Source organism: Kwoniella shandongensis, chromosome 3 (assembly GCF_008629635.2).
Source record: "Kwoniella shandongensis chromosome 3, complete sequence".
In the NCBI taxonomy this organism is placed as follows: domain Eukaryota; kingdom Fungi; phylum Basidiomycota; class Tremellomycetes; order Tremellales; family Cryptococcaceae; genus Kwoniella; species Kwoniella shandongensis.
In genome coordinates this window covers 663,470-681,201 of record NC_089289.1, presented here as the reverse complement: position 1 = coordinate 681,201, position 17,732 = coordinate 663,470, and the positions used below count along the sequence as shown (strand labels likewise).

Below are 17,732 nucleotides of genomic sequence, written 5' to 3'. Positions count from 1 at the left end.
CCGACTTGCTTCATCATTCCTTACAACATCTGCTTGCGCTCTCCATCATTTTAGTGGGAGATCGTCTGAAACCGACCAAGGTGAGTCAGTGTCTATGGTGCATGCAATGCCGCGTGGACGGAGCGAAGCTGAGACTCTGGCGCCCGGTAGCAGTTGAGTCGTAATACAATCAACTCTCGTCATCAACCTCTTCCTTCACTTCTCCTTCGTTTCAATCTCAGCCTAGCCGACCTCTGCCTTCCGCGAAAACATGATCTCCTCAAGTCCTATAGATTCACCTCCGACGAGCATCCATCGTTCTTCAAGTGTCTCGGTCAGATCTGCCAAACGTACTTACTCTCGACGTATCTCGGCTCATAAGGAAAAGAGGAAAGCTGAAGTTCAAGCAGCTGGAGAAACGTCAGACAGTGGGGACGAAGCTGAGTTGGGGCTGAGGTCAACGGGACCGAAAGGACCGAGGACTGGCAGGGAAGGCTCCCAACGGCGAGATGGGTCTCCTGTGCCGAAGAGAAGGAAACAAAGTGGAACCGGAGCAGAGGTAGAGGATGACAACATGTGGGATGAGGGGACCATGAACGTTCAACCCGCGAGCGCTCATCCGCAAAGACCAACGGCGAAGCGGACAAGGTCATCTAAGAGCTTATTATCTTCTCCCCCAGCAAGTCGATCCCCTTCGCCTTCACCTCCCACAAACAAAGGGGCACTATCGAGTTCAAGCACAAGCGACGCTTCATCGTCTGCGTCAAAACTCGCTCGACCTCGACTTCATAGTCGAGCGAATCCTAAGCGACACAACACTGCGCCAAACGTGAACATCGAACCACCTTCTTCCTCTCCTCCCAGACCTACCAACTCCTCTGCTCCGTCGACCCCTCCGCGTCGTACGAGAACGGTGTCCGGACCTTCCACGCCACGATCATCGCCCAGAGATCTGTCTTCCCTGTTCGCGGCTGTATCGCCTCGAAAGGACAGTCCCAACTCCCCAGCTGGGCAGAAGGATGACTATTTCGGTGTCGGTGCACATCGTGGTGCTATTGGACGACCAGGTGGACTCCGCAGGATGTTGACCAAAACCCAAAGTATGGGTATGGTTCCGACTACTCCGTCAAGGAGCGAAAAGAACATGGATAAGACCGGAGGTGGGGGAGAAGACGGGAGTCCATTCGGTTCTGGAATGTCGCCAGGTGGTCCATCTACTCCATCAAGAGGTCTTCGAATGACACAATCGATGCCTGAGTCACCGACCAAATCGAGTCCTCGTGGCGGTGAAAGCAGTACAGCCGCTACACTTGTCATACCTGCCTCAGCCTCGACAGGACAGACTGGCTCTGGTGGGAGAGCGAAACGAACTTACGGCAAGACAAGGACAATCTTGGTGGAAGTCCCTCAAGGTGAAGTGGAAGAGGTATCAAAGATACCCAGTCGAAAAGATCAAGAAGATGATTCTCCCCCTCAAGCGAGTTATGCGGAGTTGCGAGAGAAGTTCGAGGTGGATAACTCTATCACAGCTTCTGGATCGGGCTCAGGTAATCTGATGCCGGTAAGCTCGAGTTCTTCTCCTAAGCTGTATGCAAAGCACTAACAAGCGGTGATAGGAATTTCTTATGGCGAAAGCACCACAGACCGTGTCTGATATGAGATCACGAGGGGAAAACAGAAGATTCACAGACGAGCTGGGATATCTGGTGGATGGTATCGCCGATAGCTCCACAGGAATCTCCTTCAAGCGATCCAGGTGCGTACCCGGCCACCATATGAAACGTCTTTCCCGTCTTCTCCGCTCATACCTTATCTTGATAGCGCGATTGATATCCTAAATAATATGCAAGACGAGTCGTGGTTGAACAAGATGAAGATTTGTGGACAGGTTGAGACAGTCTGGGAGTGTTTGTTCCAAGCCAGAGGCGAAGAAGCCGACGAGGTGAGTCTAATGGAAGGACTTCAGATATCCGTTTACCTGACCTGTTGCAGATCATGAACGCAGTATGTCTCCTGTTTCTGGTTACATTGCTTCAATCTGGTTCTGGTCTCGCATCTGTCGTCCAGCATAGCCCGGCACATTGTGTTTCACTTATTAAGGATTCTCTCAAAATCCGTAACGGTCCACTGGATAACAACGCAAAAGTTAAGGTCACAGCAGCTGTGAGTAGCATCGGTGGCACCGCTCCTAACCAGCATTACCTGACGATGTTATCAGGTACAGAAGCTGCGTAACCTGCAGCGGAAGACCAATATGACCTGGATAGCAACCGAAGTGAATAAAATCCTTATCAGAGAACATTCGCAGCACTGACTTAGGCAAACTTATACAGCCCACAACACGTCGACTCGCTTCTGCACTGCTTGCCGCTCTTTGCCAGGAAGAACTTTGGCCTTCGATCAACGCAATTTTTGTTGACGAGCAAGTGCTCTCGAAGGTGTTGAAGAGTTTCAAGAACGACATACGTATCCTGAGCGACCGGTTCGATTTGTACGAGAAAGGATTGAGACTACTACCCAGCGAGGACTGGCCAGATTTCGACAATCTGAACCAAAGCCTGCGGATCATCTCATCGGTCATCGCCAACGACATCGAACAGCGCGAAACCGTAGTGCAGCAACGGTCTGATGTCGTTCATGATCTTATCAATGCCGTGATCGGCACAAGCGAGCTTGTCTTCGCTTCCGACGAGTCTGACCTATTGGAGGGTAAGTTCCAGTATAGCAGAGCAACCAGACATGTGCTGATGTGTTCACAGTGTCACAATGTACGGTTCAAGCTATTCAAATACTGGCTAATCTGACTAACGTCTCGCCTGAATGGGCCATGACCATCCCAAAAACAAATGGCGGACTCGTCTCCTTAGCACGCCTAGTCCTGCAAAGAAATCAGATCGTTTCGGAAGATGGTTCAGAAACCCTTGACAAATTGGAGGAGAGCATGCAAACTGAGGTCGACATTAACGAACAGGCCGGACCTGCGCATCAGAGGAAGGACGTCAAGGGAGAGGTGTCGAAAAAGGAACTCATATGCCTCATATTGGCACTGTTGACATCATCCGCTCTCTCTGAGAAGGAGAGCGCCGAAATCATGTCTGGAATACGTACGTCCGCTCTGACACTCTCGCTCTTTTATGTGCTCAAACACCTTGGGCATCGCAGGGATTGCGGGAGACTGTGTCGGGAGGCACGCATGTCTGCGTCACTGTCACTGCCACAACGCGGAATCATTGGGTGAACATCTTGCCAAGTTGTACGCTGAATTTGTGAATGATGATGAGGACGTGAGTTGCTGCCAATCTTCCAGCGATTGTCAGACAGTTGCTAAGTTTCCCTTCTGCTATAGCCAATGTCATCCATCCTCACAGGATATCTCGCGCTACTGCTTTCGAAATTACTGGCCGTTTCCAGCTCTTCCAACAACGACGACATACTTAAATCCCTTCCTGGTTCTTCTCCCAAGGAGAAGATTAACGGTGTGCTATCATCCCTTCGAGAGCTCAACAGTCTACAATCGATCATGCAAAAGACCATCAAAGATATCTTACCGAAGGGAGCATCGAGTGAAGATGTGGGGACGATGGAGGCCTCTATGGTCGAATATGAGGCGGACGTGGTGGATGAGGCTATCAGAGAGATGAGAGAGCTTCTTGGATCAGTAATATAACTATGGAATCAGCAACATTGAGAGTTTGCTTGTAGTATCGCTCTTCATTGTTGACATGTGATACATGATTTCGCGTCTGTGGTCGTGTGCGACACGCGTACAGGGTTGTAACATGAAGAGAACAAAGCAAGAATGAGTGAAAATCTCCGGACATTACTGGTTGGTTTGGACGGATATGAGTACAGTAGTAAGGGGACGTGTCATGATCGCCATGCACGAGGGTCAATCGATCCGGTGATGATAAGGCACACACCCACGCATAAGTCCCATGTTCCCACACATGAGACCTCATTAGGGAGCCGAATTGTAATGGAACCATTAGGAAGGTTTGTAATGCTCATTAAGGAATAGCTGAGTTTCTAATTTCCCTTTGTTATCCCCCGTTTTTCTTTTATTCCATTTTCAAGTCATTTCTCCGCAGAACGCCGCCACCCTCACTCACCCGCTCAACTGGCTCACTGGCTCACTGGCTCACCACCCACTGTCATTTACCCTAGACATCTTTCTCCGTCCAACCCTCTCTCCCCTCTCTCTCTCCATCATTGACCTAGAGGACTCTCCTTATCAAGAGTCCAGTCTAGTATCACTTAGAACACCTTTTCCTTTCGACACTACCCCCTTCCATCTCACAGGAGGGACACAGTATCGACTGTCAACAAAAGGCAAATCCAAATCAAATCGCCAACCCACGACAGCTTTTGCGTCATCCACATCAAAAAGAACGAAAAAAAAGTTTGATATCAGGATACCCTTCACTTCTCGATAAACAGCGAGAGGATTGGCATCATCAACTTTTCACGTCCGACCCCTTAGATCTGTCAATCGTGCTCACAAGGTAGAGCACCGAGCGGACAGTCAATGTAAGTCACAGCGGCCATGCATGGAGTGGAGATAAGCGGAAGGACTAATGGCCTAACCGGACCTCTTTACAGTACATCTCCGATCTCTTTCGCTCCTTTGCTGAAGCGAAAGATCCACTGCTCCCTTTCTCCTTTCTTTTCGACAAGGTCAAATCGAACCCCATCCTCTCACGCCGCCATCCCCAACACCCCAAACCACCCCAACTCTCTCCGTCAATGAGTCAGATTACAACACCACCTCTTAACGCAGGTAATAAACCGAGTGCTCCCGGCTCCGCGTCTTCCGCATGGGCTCGTGGACCTCCCTCAGCCGCACCTTCCAATCCAGCTTCCACAACCGCATCAGGTGCCAGCACGCCAGCTCAGGGTACCCCTAATGGAGTGAACGCAAATGGAGCACAGAACGGATCAGTTCCCGTTACTATCGGAGGAGGTCACTCTAGGAAGAGCAGCTTGCTTGTAGGAGGAGGCATGGATATCAAGCGAGGTGAGTCATATGAACGAAAACACACACTGGCGATCTTGGTCACGATCGTCCTCTGACCGATTAAAAATGATTCGCAGGTAGCATCAACTTCGGTACCGTTGACTCACCCAATCCAATGCTTTCGTCATCTCCAGCTGCCCCATCCACAACCGGTGGCCACCTTGCCGATTCGGTCAAAACCTTCGGTTCAATTGATGCCGACGCTTCCAGCGACCCCAACGCTGTCAAGACTCGTCGAATCAGCTCCTTGGCTCCATCATCCGCCACCAGCCCTGTTGCCGGTGCCCCACCTGCTAAGAAACTAGACATGCATTCGCTTTTCGCAGGCAAACCTCACCCCACCCCATCTGCCGCCTCCCCCGCCATGTCGCCACCTCAGCAAGCTGCGGGTGCACCCCCTCACATCAGACGACAATCGATGGGCCAGTCCGGCTTCCAGGGACCGAATGGTCTTCCCAACTCCCCATATGCTGGAAACCCTCACCTTCGTCCCCCAGTCAACGGTCTCCCCAACCAGCCTAGGTCTCCTGTTCTCAACCAATCTATTGGTCCTGGACAGTTCAATGCTTCTGTCCCCCCCCAGGTTCAGCAAGGTTTCAGACCTCCCCAAGGCGGTATTCCTCCCCAGCAGAGTCCCGTCAGACCCAACGGCGTACCTCCTCAGGGCATCCCTCGTCCAGGAATGATGATGGGTCCTCAGATGGGACCATACGGAATGCACCCTCCTCAGGGTCCTCAGTACCAGATGATGGGCTACCAGCCTCAATCTGGCTACTATGTGAGTGTGCTGCAGCCTTCATGCCTGAGATATTGCTGACGCGCAAATGCAGGGCCAGTACAACCCTTACGAGCAGCAGCAGCAGTTCGGCATGAACCCTTCCCAATGGGCACCTCAGCAACACCCCCAGAATCAGCAGTTCAACGGCGTTGGTGGCTTCAGCCCCGCACAGCAGTCTGGCCCCATGTCTCCACGAGCCGCTCAAGCTCAACTCCCCTCGACCCAGTCCCCCCTTCCTCCTTCCGCCACCCTTCCTAGCAGTGGAGGTGCCAGTCCCGCTCCCACCCCCCCTACTCGACCTCCAAGTCTTATGAGTGGCCACCAGGGGACTCCTTCAAACGCCTCGATCTCAGTGCCAGCGACACCGTCTCGTCCTATGCCTCCTACCTTTGCCCCTCAACAGTCCACCGCTCCATCGACTCCAGGCTTCCCTCAGCTCTCCGGTGGCGCACCCACCTTCACCCCAAGACGTCCCACCACTATCAAGATTTCTAGACCAGATGGTACCGCTGTTGACATCAAGGAAGCTGCCAAGGCTGCTGTCAAGCCCACTCTCTCATCGGCACCTTCTAGCGGCGCCGCTACTCCGGAACTCCCTAGTGAGGTAGCACCTGAAGCTCCCAAGAAGAAGCTTCCGACATTGCCTGTTATTGTGAGAATCGAGTCCGAGGAGCAAAAGAAGAAGAGGTTAGCAGAGGACGCCGACCGAGAGAGGATCAGGAAGATTGAGGAGAAGGAGGAGCAAGAGAGGAAAGAGCGACAAGAGAGGAAGGCCAAAGAAGAGGAAGAGCGCAAGACGAAGGAAGCATCTGACAAGGTGAGTAGTCAATGGTTCCATCGTGCCTAAGTCAAAGCTGAATATACTCACGTAGGCCGATCAGGACAAGGTCGATGCTGATGACAAGGTCAAGGCGGACGCTGCTGCTGAGAAGAAGAAGCTGGAGGACGCATTCGAGGCTGAGCAAGCGGCTGCCAAGAAGGCAGCGGAAGAGAAGGAAGCAGCAGCTAAAGCCGAGAAGGAGTCTTCCGAGAAGGCCGAACAGGAGAAGGCAGCCGCGCATGCCGCAGCTCAAGAGGCCCGAGAGAAGGCGGACGAGCAACGACGTGCTCTTCTCACTCCTACACCCTCAGCTTCTACTCCTGGATCACCACTCGGCTCCCCAGCTCTCGGGGCTGGCCTTCCTGCCAAGCCCGTCGCTGCGATTAGCAGTGCCAGACGAGCCGTTCCTGCCGCGATCGATGTCAAACCTTCGTCCCCTGGTCTCACCGAGGACTCTCCGACCGTCTCTGTATCCGCAGCAAGCACCGCTAAATCGATCGAGGATCTCAGCTCGATCGTCTACCCCGCTTCGACAAAGCCGCTGAACCCCAGCTTCTACGTCGACTCCGAGCCTGGCAAGTACCGATACGACCGTGACTTCCTCATGCAGTTCATGGGCTTCTGCCGGGATAAACCCGAGAGCCTTCCTCCTCTCGAGGAGATCGGCTTGGAAGCCGATGCGTCCAGTGGCTTCGGCAGTCGTGGTGCTCGTGGCGGTCGATCATCCATGGGTCCCTCTAGTCGAAACGTCAGTGGTGCCGCTACCGGTCTTGGCATTGGTGGCATCAACCGACCATCTTTCCCAGGTCAAGGAATGGGCTCATTCGGCATGGGTCAATTCGGTTCTGGTTCTGGCTCTCTTCGTGGTACTACTAGTGAACAGCGATACCAAGCTGCTCTTCGTGCCAGCGGAATGGGTCGAACCCCCAGCCAAGGCGGACCTGGCGGTCTTCCCGGCATGTCCGGTCTTCCTTCAATGGGCCCTTCGACCTCTCGAAGCGGTGCGAGCCGAGGAAGTCAACGTGGTACCAAACGAGCTCCACAAGAACGAGCAAGTATGCCGCAGGACCCTGCTATGGCTCCCTTGCAAGTGTCAGGTAACGCGTGGACCAGAACACGTCTGGGTGGTGACGACGAGGGATCTCCGGCTTTCATCGAGCGAAAGGTCAAGGCTTTGCTCAACAAGCTTACCGAGGAGAAGTTCGACGGTATTTCCAAGCAGATCCTCGAATGGGCGAACAAGTCGCAGAACGAGACGGATGGTATGACCCTCAAGCTGGTCATCAAGCTCATCTTCGAGAAAGCGACCGACGAAGCTCATTGGTCCGCCATGTACGCCAAGCTCTGTCGATTGCTTTTGGTGGAGCTCGACCCCGCAGTCACAGAGGTTCTCGACGGCAAGCCTACTTCAGGTGGTGCTCTCTTCCGAAAGTACCTCCTTGGTCGATGTCAAATGGATTTCGAAGCTGGTTGGAAAGCTCGAGAGGATACTGCTCTCGCTGCCGCTGCGAAGAGTGAAGACGACAAGGAGCGTCTCGCGAAGCACGAACAGGAGAAGGAGGAAGGTGCCGACGCTGCCATGCTCAGTGACGAATACTACGCCGCTCAGAAGGCTAAGCGAAGGGGACTTGGTCTCGTTCAGCTTATCGGAGAGTTGTACAAGTTGGAGATGGTTTCAAAGGGTGTGATCAGACAATGTCTTATCCGATTGCTCGGTAACGTCACGGACCCTGATGAGGAGGATATCGAGTCTACCTGCAAGCTTCTCACGACAATCGGAAAGGCCTACGATGCTGCGGCCCCAGAGAACATGAACACTGTGTTTGAGCGTCTCAACCAGGTCATCAACAGCGAGAACATTTCGTCTCGAATCAAGTTTATGATCATGGTAAGTCTCCGTGAATCTGCGAAACAAGCTACAAGTAAGCTAATCTGTACCTACGCAGGATATCATGGACTTGAGGAGAAGCAAATGGCACTCTCGAAACAAGCAAGCCGGTGTCATGACAATTGCCGAGATTCATCAGCAAGCTGCTCAAGAGAAGGCCGCTGCTTCCGCTCAGGTTTCGCAGCAATCGATCTCTCGAGGAGGATCTCGAACAGGTCACGCCCGACGAGACGGTCCTCAACCAGGAGAATGGCAGTCCGTTTCCACCGGTCCACGAATCGCTCGACCGGCCGACTTCTCCGGCATTGGTCGAAACATCAGCTCGAGCGGTATGCCTGCTGCTCCTACTTTCGGTCCATCGTCTGTCTTCGCTCGTAAGGGCAAGCCTGGTGCCGCTGGCTCTGTTACTCCACCTTTGTCTCGACAACCATCGTCCGCAAACATGTTCAGCGCTCTCAACGAGGCGACCGAAGGTGCGCCCACCGAGCGTCGCCCGAGTGCCGACGCTGGCGAACCTGCACCTCAACGGAAGCGACTGAATCTTGCTCCCCGAACCAAGCCGCTTCCTGGTGACGGCGAGGAGAAGGAGGACGACGAGGAGGAGGCTGAGTCAGGCGATGAGGCAGATGCTCCTGTTGAGAGCGGAGAGATGTCTGAGGATGCTGCGAAGAGCAAGATTGCCTTAGACATGAAGGAGCTGTGGGGAGAGAAGGATCAAGGCGGATCAAGAAGTCCCGACGATATTGCAGAGTATTTCAAGGCTTTACCGGAGGCACGACGACCATTGTTGGCTGAACGACTGGCTGAGGATGTATTCAGAATAGCCAAGTTGAAGGATGCTGAGGTTGTTGCCAAGGGATGGAAGGTATCATTGGAGCAGGGTGCTGCCACACTGGATCAATTGAAGCAAGCGTGAGTTTTCGATGGTCACAAATGTGTCAGTATATACCCAACTAACATTTTTGTTTCCATCAGGCTTGATGCGAGGATGCCGACTCTGGACGACGAGGCGATCGACTTCCCTGCCGCGTACAAGGCCATCGCTGTCCTCATGCGAAGTGTTTCTTTGTCGACGGAGGAGATTGATGCGCTGGTCGCCAAGATCGACGTCTACGGTGAACCTAGAATCACTCCCAAGATGAAGCTCGACAAAGCCTTTACCCAGCTCGACGAGGAAGCTGCTTCGGCTTAATCTGGTTCTGGATCGTCTATCCTTGATCATCTTCGCATCTTTAGATCTCTGCCAATACCGGTCGGCATTCATACCCCCTCGCAACATAGAACAACAATATCCTTTCAGTCATCCGGCGGAGAGGAGAAGTAGCATAATGATATCGTTTCATACACCTTGACCGTCTCAACGCATATATTCCATAATTTTCTAATTTGGTGTTTCGATTTCCGTTTCCTTTCTATCCCTCTAGCTTGACGTCTATTCCACCCTCCATCTGGCTCTCGCTTTCTCGCTTTGGGAAAACGATTGACTACTTCTACGTACGATTGAAGCAGTTTGGCTTCCAACCACATTGTGTAGCGTCTCCTGTCTTTTTTAATCTACTTTATCTTGCTTGTACAGCGTCTTGCTTGGGTTACCTTTTGGGGAGGTGACCTGTTGGCAGAACGGTGCATGAGCCGAGCTATGGGCGATATAATAGATGTTGATACATGCACAGATATGAAAGACCAATTGCATTTGTTGACGATAAGATATGAGAGAGATCACAGGCGACAGCGTCACGCGTCGCGAACCAGGACTCATGGTTATTCATATAATTTCGTGTACAGTCCTTGATACCGATACATCACCTTTCCCGTATCACACTACCTCTCATGGACTGGGACCGACTGAAGAAGGCTGTACGCTCCTATCCTGAAGTTCTACAGGTTGGCACATTACTCAGACTTGCGCTCTTCGGAGTCCCGGCTCTCACAAATGTGCTTCAACGAAGACCGGAATTGTCAACACCTTTGACGTCGTTCAGGAGCTGTAAGTCGAGCCGTTGGGATCAAGATTGAAAACCAGCTGACGAGATTCAAGTGAAAGAGGGTGTATACATTTATGAAAGAGGAACGAATCCATACTCGGGTGGTGTCTTCTACCATGTAAGTCCAGATGACAGGAGGACATGACAACAATACTCTAATAGCGTTGAACCTCGCAGTCCCCACTCTACCTCGCTTTCTTCACCTACATCTTCCCCATCTCGTCGAACGTCTTATCGGCATTTGTGTTCACGCTGATTGACGTAGCAAGTGCTTGGGCATTGGTGAGAATATGGAAGACAAGAAATCCTACTTCTGATGGGAGTAGAGAGGGACTGGTGTCTGCTCTGTGAGTCGGGTTTGAGGTCGCCATGACTGGTATTGATACGATGTTCAGATACCTATTCAACCCATACACACTTCTGTCATGCCTGGCTCGATCTACTACAAGTGTCGACAACGCTGTATTACTCCTCGCCATCGCTTCGGCCGCATCGGGTGAGTCCACTGTCAACTTTACGCTCTGAGATGTACCCTGACATGATGCTATGAAGACCAAGCAACCATAGCCCTCTTCTTCCTCGCTATCGCAGTACACTCGTCTTTATACCCCCTGCTTGTACTCCCTCCAATCATCATGCTCCTGCGGAGACCGTCAAACGGCAGCAGCTCCCCTTCTAAAGTCCCAACGAGCACTTTATCACTGCTGTTCACTTTCACAACGTTCTTCGTCGCTTTCACCGGTTTAAATTGGACGCTCGCCGGATTCTCCTGGCTGAGACCAACCTGGGGCGTCATGTAGGTCCCATCCCACTCCCTCAGCTAGCTCCTCCTTTCTTGGCTGATGGACTACGACGCAGCACGAATGTGACGGACCTCACGCCGAATGTGGGAATGTGGTGGTACTTCTTCACCGAGATGTTTGAGCATTTCAGAACTTTTTTCCTCGGGGTATTCCAAGTAAGTGCAAGAACCCATCGCCATATCAACAGCTGTCACTAATCACCTCCTTCAGATCCACAACCTGATATACGTCGCTCCAATCTGTATGCGATTGTCGGATGATCCCTTGTTCGCAATCTTGGTGTTGGTCGGCATATTCAGCACTTGGAAGAGCTATCCAGCTCTTGGGGATATGGCTCTCTGGGCTGGGCTTCTGGGATGTTTCCCAGAGGTCGTCTCAAGTGGGTTGGATCCGTGTCTGTTCTCGTCAGACGTCTGAGATGCTGACTACTGTTTGACAGATCTTCGACATCCGCTGTTCACCCTCACCGTACATCTTTATACTTCCATCTTACTCCCCCTTCTCCATTCGCTTTGGCTGCTGACTGGAACCGGAAACGCAAACTTCTTCTATGCCGCGACGATGGTATACGGTCTCAATGCCAGTCTAGCGATTGTGGACGTCCTATCTGCGGGCTTGAGATTGGGCGTCAAGCGATCAGTAGGGGATTGGTTGCGTGAAAGAAAACGGACACCAGACATCAAAGGGGATGTGAATGGAGAAACCGAGTCTCCTGACAAGGTGTGGGAAGAGAAGGGATGGTCTGTAATTCAGTTCACGCGTCAAGTATCATAAATGCATAGATGGGGAATCGAACCGTAACTCTCCTCTTCCCCGTCTAGACCAAGTTCTAAGGCCTGAGACCGTCAGCATGATGCCGAGGATTGTTCGACTCACAGTATAGTAGCGATCACTTTTCTCCCTGAACCTTGACCTCCCCAACCTGCACCGCTGTGTCTGAACTCGGCGAGATAGATACCTTGCCATGTACCAAAAACAAGTTTTCCTTTGGAGATGGGAATCGTGATGGAATTGCCGATCAAAGAGGTTTTCAGATGAGAGACTGAATCGCTATGTACGTGCGATGTGATTAGCACTGCTGAGAGAAGAAGTCTTAGAACGACCGAACGTACTCTGGTCCTTCGTCGGTGTGCTGCCATGGAAGTGATTCGGGCACTATCGTATCAAGTGCCATGTCCATATCTGTCCAGCGTGTATCAGCAGCTGTGCAGGTCATTTCTCTGAGTATCTGATTCTACGCACCTGTTCGAACGGTCCTACGAGTTACGAAATGTAAGTGCTCCTACTTCGCCACCTATGGCTTGCAATTCACTCACGAATCACAGTTCTCGTTGATCTGAGTAAGTATGGTCAACCATCAGTCTCGTTCGGCTACCATGGCAGGTATCGGGTCACTCACAGTCAGCCCAGCCGATGTATGAAGACAGTTGAGAGTGAAGATTCCAATATCCACATTCTTCAGACCAGCTTCACACTCCTTGAGAACGGCCTTTGTGACGAGATGCATCCCCTTGGTGTGAGGGGGAAGAGTGCTAGTCGAGAAACAGCTCGTGTTAGAAATCTCCGGCGTCGGCGATGTCTCATCAAATGCGACTCACAAAGTCTTTTGCCAAGGCATATTGCGAGCTGTGGGTATACTTATCGGTTGGCAGAGTGAAATCAGTCGTTAACAGTGCAATGAAACTGGTTAGTCAATGTAAGATTATAACAACAACTAAATCAAAAAGATCAGTTGTTCGGTGATGTTCGTGCGTCATGACGTCACGGTGGAAATGGCATGGATGTTGATGCTGCTGCTGCTGCTTATTCTACTGAAACTGTCTATCTACAATTGATCCACGTCCATCACCTCGACTGCCTTTTGCGTGTTGCCTTCAGCCAGCCAAGCATCGATCTTGGCCTTCAGTTCTGTGTCGGGAATGCACTCTTCCAGTTTGAGTCTAAGGCCTGTCATCAGCAATCCGGAAAGGGTGCGAGCAAATCGCCATTCTACGCACGGAACATTGTTGAAAGGGTCGACCTCTTTGGATAGCAATACGGTCCTGATAGTACCTCTGTCGATGACTACACGAGATACAGGAAGGATGACGGGGTCTTTCATGACTGCAGAAGGGTTAGCGAATGGACTGAGACATGGTGTGTAGAGGACATACGAGTTGATAACAATGGGTCTGTTATAAAACAAACATGTAGAATGTCAGCATGTAGTCGTTGACAGAGGCCTAGCATGACATACCCAGGAACTCATCCGGAATATCCCTCTCATCCTCTGCTGAGATCGTTGCCCTCATGTCCTCGACCTTCTGGGTAAAGGCAATGACCTCAGCCACCTCGGCATCAGTCATGATTGCCCTGTTCTTCAAGGTTCGCGCAAATTTCTCGAATAGCTCCTTGGAATAACTTCGACCATCGTTGGCAACGGCACGGATGAAGTCTGGCTCGTTGGATAGATTTAAGTATATTTGAGCGATGGCAGCCAAGAGCTCCTTGGGCTTGAACGAAAATTTGTCAGGGTTGGAAACCTTGAGTTCTGCCATCTTGGGACCAACGAGCGCAGCAAGATTTTCGTCCAGCGACTACCAGACATCGTCAGCCATCGTCTAGACGAGAGGCGGGCACAAGCTCACAGCTGCAAGTCTATCAACAATCTCTGAGGTGACAAACGGTTCTCGTGTCGTAGCCGTCACATCCCTAATCAACTTGACGTTTTCCAAGCCCATCTGAGTATGGAAGGGGGCGGAGCCCTCAGCTTGACGCGCTTGACTCTCCAAATCATCCCTTTCCGCCTGAGGTAGTGCGGTCCAAGCGTCGGCATTGGCTTGCTGTGCCTGGATAGAGCTGACCTTTGCCAGTCCGGTGAGCGATTCCTCGAGATGGAAAGTAGTGTCGCTCATCAACATGTTGACAAATCGGATGAATTGGTCAAAATCGTCACTGCAGCAATCAGCGTCGAATTGCATCTCTTTGACTTACTGTCTGGCTTTGACGAAGGCTTCACGATGAAGAGGATTCGTCCACATAGACTTGAAGATTCGACTGATGTCTCGCCTATGGGACAGTCAGCAATGTCGTCGCTATACAAGGACCTGTGCTGTACCTGAAGTTGAATTTGTCTTATGGACGAGCCGTGAATTAGCATGTAGACTATGCAAGCGCTCTTACGAGACAACTCACCCCAGAACTGCGTGTGTCCACCCGTGATCTCTACATCTGCAAAGTCGTCAGCTAGCCCATATCACCCAGAACGTACCTATGTAGAAACGAATGAGTGTAGGCATAAGATGCTTTGTTGACATCTCGTGTACACTCAGACGGTCAAAGAGCGCTCCACGACGCCAGTAACCCATAGGCCACAGTCCATACGACAATATCTGACCGGGAGTCAGCAGAGATACATGGAACAATGAGTGTAACTCACTGAAACGAGTTTGGCCTTCAAAAATGGGTTGTTGACGTAATTCGGAGACAGGAAGGTGATAGCGAAGGTGATCAAAATATCCTTGTCAAGGTCTTCCATAGCATCTGGTTCGTATCTGGAGCGCTGTTAGCTACGGCTCGAGAAAAATCAGATCACTCACCTGGATAGGAAATCGTAGTACTCTGCTATGTTGTCAAAGAGATATTCCGGCAGCATGCGGAAATCAAGAGGGGCTTCCGCGGGCAACGGCAGACTGCTTTGTCAGTCATGGCCTCAGGAACAGCACTCACCTTATAGGCGTCGCTGGGTGCCTCCGGCTTGGATCGACCAATCGAACAAGCCAAGTCATCAAGAAGCCAAGGAACGAGACATTGAGTCTGATCATAGCTTTGTCCAGGAGCTGCGTGTCGTAGGCGTGGATTGAAGCATGTAAAATGGCGATATCGCCCTGAATTTGTCAGTCGTGACATTGCAGCAGGACTCACCTTGAGTTTCTTGATGCCCGCTTCGCCTTGCGCCTCCATAGCAGGGTTCTGCTCAGCATCAGTACTAGAAGCGATAGGTAGCAGCATCAAAAAACTCACCCCTACCCAGCTGCCTCTGGTTGCCTCCATTCGCTTCAGCTCCTTTTCCATCTCCGAAATGTTCTTCTCCGCTCGCGTCCGTGTGGCGATGGTCTTCACTACACCGAGATGAACGAAAGCGTTGGTCAAGAAAAAAAGATCGGAAATGAAGTTCGGCTTTGCGTCGACTGTTGTCCAGACGTCAGTCAGTTCGATAATCCAGAAACTCACCTTCCATAGCATTACCGAAATATTCGTCCGCCTCCTCTTTCGTTCCTCGGATCTTGGTCTCATCCTCGATATTCAGTCTTGTGGATGATTTGTAATAACCTGAGTCGACCTTGTCGATCTGCCTGGTCAGCATATTCCGCCGACAGGAAACATACCTTTGAAAACTGCACATCCATGACCGGTTCGAACAGCTTCATCAAGACTATCTGCAAGTTACACATGAAACCGTCGGAAGAAACAGTTTTTGGGTCCACCTGATAGTCAGCGCGTCTTCGATAAAGTCCGACTCACCCTCATACCAGCTCGCTTCTCATTCAGGCGAAGTGTCAAGGCGAAGAAGTCGAGGACTCCTTCTCGGGACTCTGGAGACGCTCGAACGATAGCGTTGTATATGTTGAAAAGGGACGTCTGCACGAGGGTCAGCGGTCGGCCGAGCCATTGAATCAGCTAGGGCTTACATGCAAAGCGGTCAAGGTGTAACGCAGATTGCTCTTGTTGGCGTCAATATCCTCCTTCTTTCGTTCTGTTGGGTTCGAAAAATATGTTTTCCAAATCTCAGGCTACTAAGTCAGCAGGTACCGCTCAATTTTACACTCACAAATTCACGGGGAAAGACGCTCAGTCGAGTCAACGGCCCTAATAAAGATTGCCATTCTAGCTTCGGAGCTGTCACATTTGGGGCAACCCAAACACCAAGTGTTGGCAACTGATATTTGATCAGCTCAGTCTCTCCATGCTCGAACTCACCAACGCAGCAATCGCCTTGACCTGGACGAAAAGCCCAACCGCACCGAGGTACCTCCGCCAATCAGGACCAAGCAGGTCAGGCGTGGGAAAGATTTTGTACCACTCTTGAAAGAACAGACTGAGAGTCGGAGTGATGACGTCGGCCATAGTCTCGCTAGGGAAACCGACCGAAAGGTCGTTGAGAAATGGAAGGAGATCGGGGCCAGTCAAGGCAGCAGCGTGAGATGGACCAGTCTTGGCCGTTGATGTTAAGCTGTCTGCGTTGGGATCGGTGTTCGGTGTGACCGACAAGAGTAATGGTAGGAACTCGGCGGGTCCAACGGGTTTACTACGACGATGTCAGGGTTAAAGAATGGTCCGAGCAGATCACTACGATCACTTACTCTGAAGGTTGAGGGAACATTGTCGGATCCTCTAGTGTCATCCCACAGTAGGAGATGATCAACGCTTTAACCTTGTCAAATGTAGCGGACCAGCTTTTCTTCTCATCATTGTTGAATGCCTGGCTGTCAGCTGCGTCGCTCGTGGCCATAACCCACGAATTTGTGAGATTCCCTGTTGGCTACATAAAGCCTCTTCCAACAACCGGTCAAGTATTCGAAGATCGTCTCGCTTGTTGGCAAACCAGCAAGGACAACAAGCACATCCGGGTCATCACTATTCGTCAGTCAAGGTCCGTTCAGATCAAACCTACGAGCTGGCCATCGATGCCTGATCAAGGGACAATCTTGCGATGAGCAGTCTGTCCGCGAAGTCGGCTGTTGTCTGCAACGGTTGCGAGACGCCTTTGAACGGTCAGCTATCTATTGTTGATGGTAACCCACCTTCTGACACCAATTCTTGCTCCAGATCTTTTAACCAGCAGAGGCGCCAGTCTTTCTCTTCCGCCTTCTGTTTCTGAGGAGAATCAGCAAGATTCGTATCAAGGATACTCACATTCAACGTGACAGAGAACACCTCGCTGACTTTCAGTGTCTCCCATTCCGTGTAGTCTGTATGCAGTAAACTCTGCTGTTGCCGTGACGCCACCACCCTCGGACCAGCTGATTCATTGCTAGGCGTTGATGAAGAAGGTCGTTTGCCTAGACTTGGTGTGACCGCTTTGGCTGTGGTCGGTATAGGTGTTACAAGGGATTTGGGTTTCGGAGCTGGCGCTTGTGTGGGTGGAGGGGATGGCTTAGTAGCAGCCAATGGGGTGGAAAGGAGACGGGAGCTCGCCGAAGCAGGTGTGTGGATTGCCGAAGGAGCTGGTGGCTCTTCTGGGTTCGTCTGCGAGCTTGAAGACTCTGAAGTGGCTGATGTGGAGGGACCTCCCAGTCGCGCGAGACGCTTGAGCCTCATCTGTCGGGGGAGGAAATGAAATTAGCTTGGACGACGACACCGCGAAGTCAGCTTACTTTCTCCGCATCGCTTAGTTCGTTCTGATCTGCCATCGTATCTGTAGTAATTGCGTGATTTGGTATGGAAGAATGAAAGAATGATAATACGATTGTTGCTAAGTGACGA

The 17,732-nt window shown here is 51.4% G+C and overlaps 6 protein-coding genes across 6 annotated transcripts; 3 read left to right on the top strand and 3 right to left on the bottom strand.

Moving 5' to 3' along the window:
• Positions 1-250: 250 nt before the first annotated feature.
• CI109_101608 (uncharacterized protein) lies at positions 251-3,646 on the top strand (the record flags this gene model as incomplete). Its single annotated transcript, XM_065967020.1, has 9 exons — positions 251-1,540; positions 1,596-1,735; positions 1,801-1,921; positions 1,972-2,142; positions 2,198-2,254; positions 2,313-2,688; positions 2,739-3,083; positions 3,142-3,263; positions 3,326-3,646. 9 exons carry the CDS (start codon positions 251-253, stop codon positions 3,644-3,646), a joined length of 2,943 nt encoding a protein of 980 aa, XP_065823092.1.
• Positions 3,647-4,722: 1,076 nt separating this feature from the next.
• Positions 4,723-9,671, top strand: CI109_101607 (uncharacterized protein; the record flags this gene model as incomplete). Its single annotated transcript, XM_032002456.1, has 6 exons — positions 4,723-4,993; positions 5,071-5,771; positions 5,824-6,588; positions 6,644-8,479; positions 8,538-9,391; positions 9,455-9,671. 6 exons carry the CDS (start codon positions 4,723-4,725, stop codon positions 9,669-9,671), a joined length of 4,644 nt encoding a protein of 1,547 aa, XP_031863393.1.
• Positions 9,672-10,309: 638 nt separating this feature from the next.
• Positions 10,310-12,041, top strand: CI109_101606 (uncharacterized protein; the record flags this gene model as incomplete). Its single annotated transcript, XM_032002457.1, has 8 exons — positions 10,310-10,466; positions 10,518-10,582; positions 10,642-10,811; positions 10,860-10,960; positions 11,017-11,260; positions 11,323-11,422; positions 11,478-11,646; positions 11,707-12,041. The coding sequence occupies 8 exons, from the start codon at positions 10,310-10,312 to the stop codon at positions 12,039-12,041; spliced, it is 1,341 nt and encodes a 446-aa protein (XP_031863394.1).
• Positions 12,042-12,139: 98 nt separating this feature from the next.
• CI109_101605 (secondary thiamine-phosphate synthase enzyme) lies at positions 12,140-12,447 on the bottom strand (the record flags this gene model as incomplete). Its single annotated transcript, XM_032002458.2, has 2 exons — positions 12,140-12,317; positions 12,380-12,447. 2 exons carry the CDS (start codon positions 12,445-12,447, stop codon positions 12,140-12,142), a joined length of 246 nt encoding a protein of 81 aa, XP_031863395.2.
• Positions 12,448-13,092: 645 nt separating this feature from the next.
• CI109_101604 (uncharacterized protein) lies at positions 13,093-14,167 on the bottom strand (the record flags this gene model as incomplete). Its single annotated transcript, XM_065967019.1, has 5 exons — positions 13,093-13,207; positions 13,265-13,370; positions 13,421-13,438; positions 13,504-13,843; positions 13,895-14,167. 5 exons carry the CDS (start codon positions 14,165-14,167, stop codon positions 13,093-13,095), a joined length of 852 nt encoding a protein of 283 aa, XP_065823091.1.
• A 69-nt stretch (positions 14,168-14,236) lies between these two features.
• On the bottom strand, positions 14,237-17,659 carry CI109_101603 (uncharacterized protein; the record flags this gene model as incomplete). The annotated part of the gene is made up of 15 exons (XM_065967018.1): positions 14,237-14,315; positions 14,365-14,380; positions 14,442-14,471; positions 14,518-14,638; positions 14,686-14,800; positions 14,846-14,938; positions 15,154-15,218; positions 15,270-15,436; positions 15,480-15,597; positions 15,771-15,887; positions 15,938-16,039; positions 16,227-16,554; positions 16,610-16,739; positions 17,051-17,567; positions 17,624-17,659. 15 exons carry the CDS (start codon positions 17,657-17,659, stop codon positions 14,237-14,239), a joined length of 2,034 nt encoding a protein of 677 aa, XP_065823090.1.
• Positions 17,660-17,732: the final 73 nt, after the last annotated feature.